The following is a 1,877-nucleotide window of genomic DNA, read 5'->3' as shown; positions in this document are numbered from 1 at the left end:
AGAGGAGCGGTATCCTCCCATGAACAGTGGTTGCATGCATTACAGTGCTTACACACGGACGCAGTTTATAATTTAGTATCCGTTATTTAAATTAATTTCAAAGCGGGAATTTTCTTGAACATCATCGTCACCTCCCCGACCACAGCCAGATCCGTATCGCTCTGTTTCTCTGGATATCCTCCTAGTCTTTTTCTCAAGAATTTTGCTCAGCTGCCAAACACAAAGCGAATATATGATTATCCGCCATGCGTTTATTTTCGCAGTAGATAATGGCGGTCCAGGGGAAGGGAGCAGTTCGTACCTGGTTAGATTGGTTGAGCCCTGAGCAAGGGGCAGGTGACGCAATCCATCCCTCCGGTAAACAAAACATAGAAAATACCAACCAAACTGCTCCAGAAGAAGGGGTTTTCGTTTTGCGGAAGTTTATTGGGAAGCAGGTTGGGGTCACTAAGCCATTGCTTGTCGTCTTTTCACTGCTACTCCTGTCTGCTGTTCTTTTCCGGGTGTCTAGCAGGCGCAGCAACATGAATTTGAGCTCCCCCGGGATAAGCTCCCATATTGAATGGGCTTCGCTGTCTCTCTATGATCACATCATACAGAAGTACTTGGATGAGCTCAACGATGCAGAGGACGAGATGAACATGGCCTGGTTGTCTTCTGGGAAATCTGTGCGAGAAGATTTTCGAAAACATTTCACGCCGTCGCTCAACGACGGTCAAGCGCCCACTGAAGACCCGTTAGCTACCATCAATGACCACGTGGCGAAGATGCGAGAATGTGAATTCCCATTTGATTCTTCCGCGAAGGTGCGGAGTGATTTCTTGAAACACCTGCAGCTGCTGCTAAGCATTTGCCGCACAGTCACGCTGCGCCTGGAGGAATTAAAGTGGTCAGCCTCTTTGAAAGAGGGCACAGCAGGTCCACTTGGGCTCCCTGTCTACGAAGGGCGTGATCGTATTCCTGACCGTGAAGAGACCTCCAGCATTTCTAAATCAGCGGAGGCGGATGAGTTCTTGGATGCACTGGGGATGGTTGGCAGTGAACCCTCACAGCCAATAGATGCAAAAGTAGCTGACAAACTCTCACAGCTGATTTTGGTAGAGGAGAAACGTAACATATGCAACTTGGAGGCCCGATATTACTTTGAGCGCTTTCTTCAACACTTTGGAGAAGATGACGCCTTCACAGCCACTCCCTCCACTGCCAAACACCAAATTCCATACAATGGAAAACCATTTAGAACTGGAGCTCTCGCACAAGCAGCTGCCCAGATATTTCGTGAATATGAAGGCAATACGAACTATCGGAGGATACGCAAGATTCACCAGATCGCGGATAACTGGACACGCGGACCAGTACTGGGGGCTGCGAAACAGCAAGAGAGAGCAAATGAGCACAAATTCGAAAGGCGGTTGCACACTAAACGTGATCAAATGCGTATGCTGCTTAAGAAAGGCATAGAATACGATGATTTGGAAATGATCGCATTATTCCTTCTCTAGTCTACCCGGTATTCTTTTCCTGTGTGTTACGGCAGGTGATACCACTTTTACTGTTTGACAATGTCTTGCGTCTGTGGTATATGGGCTAGCGGCTGTTGCAGTCGCAGCCAGAAATGTGCCACCTATCTTGGCGTTAGCTGGTTGTGTGCAATATGTGCTTAGCGAAGGGCACGCACCCAACAGGTACTGAGACAGTTGTTATCTTGTTTGGCTTATGGCAGTCTAGTGTGCCACATAATGGAGAATTCTGTCTCCCAGGAATCTAAACTTAATCCGCTACTGGTATCACTTTGCACATCCAGGTCGGTAGTGGTACGTGCTGCGCCGGTGTTTATTTCTGGTGGTTCAGTGGAGGCGGTTGCAAGTCCAGATTGC

General features: G+C 48.2%; 1 protein-coding gene across 1 annotated transcript; it reads left to right on the top strand.

The window, feature by feature from the left end:
• Positions 1-269: 269 nt before the first annotated feature.
• On the top strand, positions 270-1,502 carry EMWEY_00060440 (hypothetical protein, conserved; the record flags this gene model as incomplete). The annotated part of the gene is made up of 1 exon (XM_013481507.1): positions 270-1,502. The coding sequence occupies one exon, from the start codon at positions 270-272 to the stop codon at positions 1,500-1,502; it is 1,233 nt and encodes a 410-aa protein (XP_013336961.1).
• Positions 1,503-1,877: the final 375 nt, after the last annotated feature.

The sequence above is a fragment of the Eimeria maxima genome, genomic scaffold (assembly GCF_000499605.1).
Source record: "Eimeria maxima Weybridge genomic scaffold, Emw_scaff3473, whole genome shotgun sequence".
NCBI lineage: Eukaryota > Apicomplexa > Conoidasida > Eucoccidiorida > Eimeriidae > Eimeria > Eimeria maxima.
This window is presented reverse-complemented; position numbering and strand designations above follow the sequence as displayed.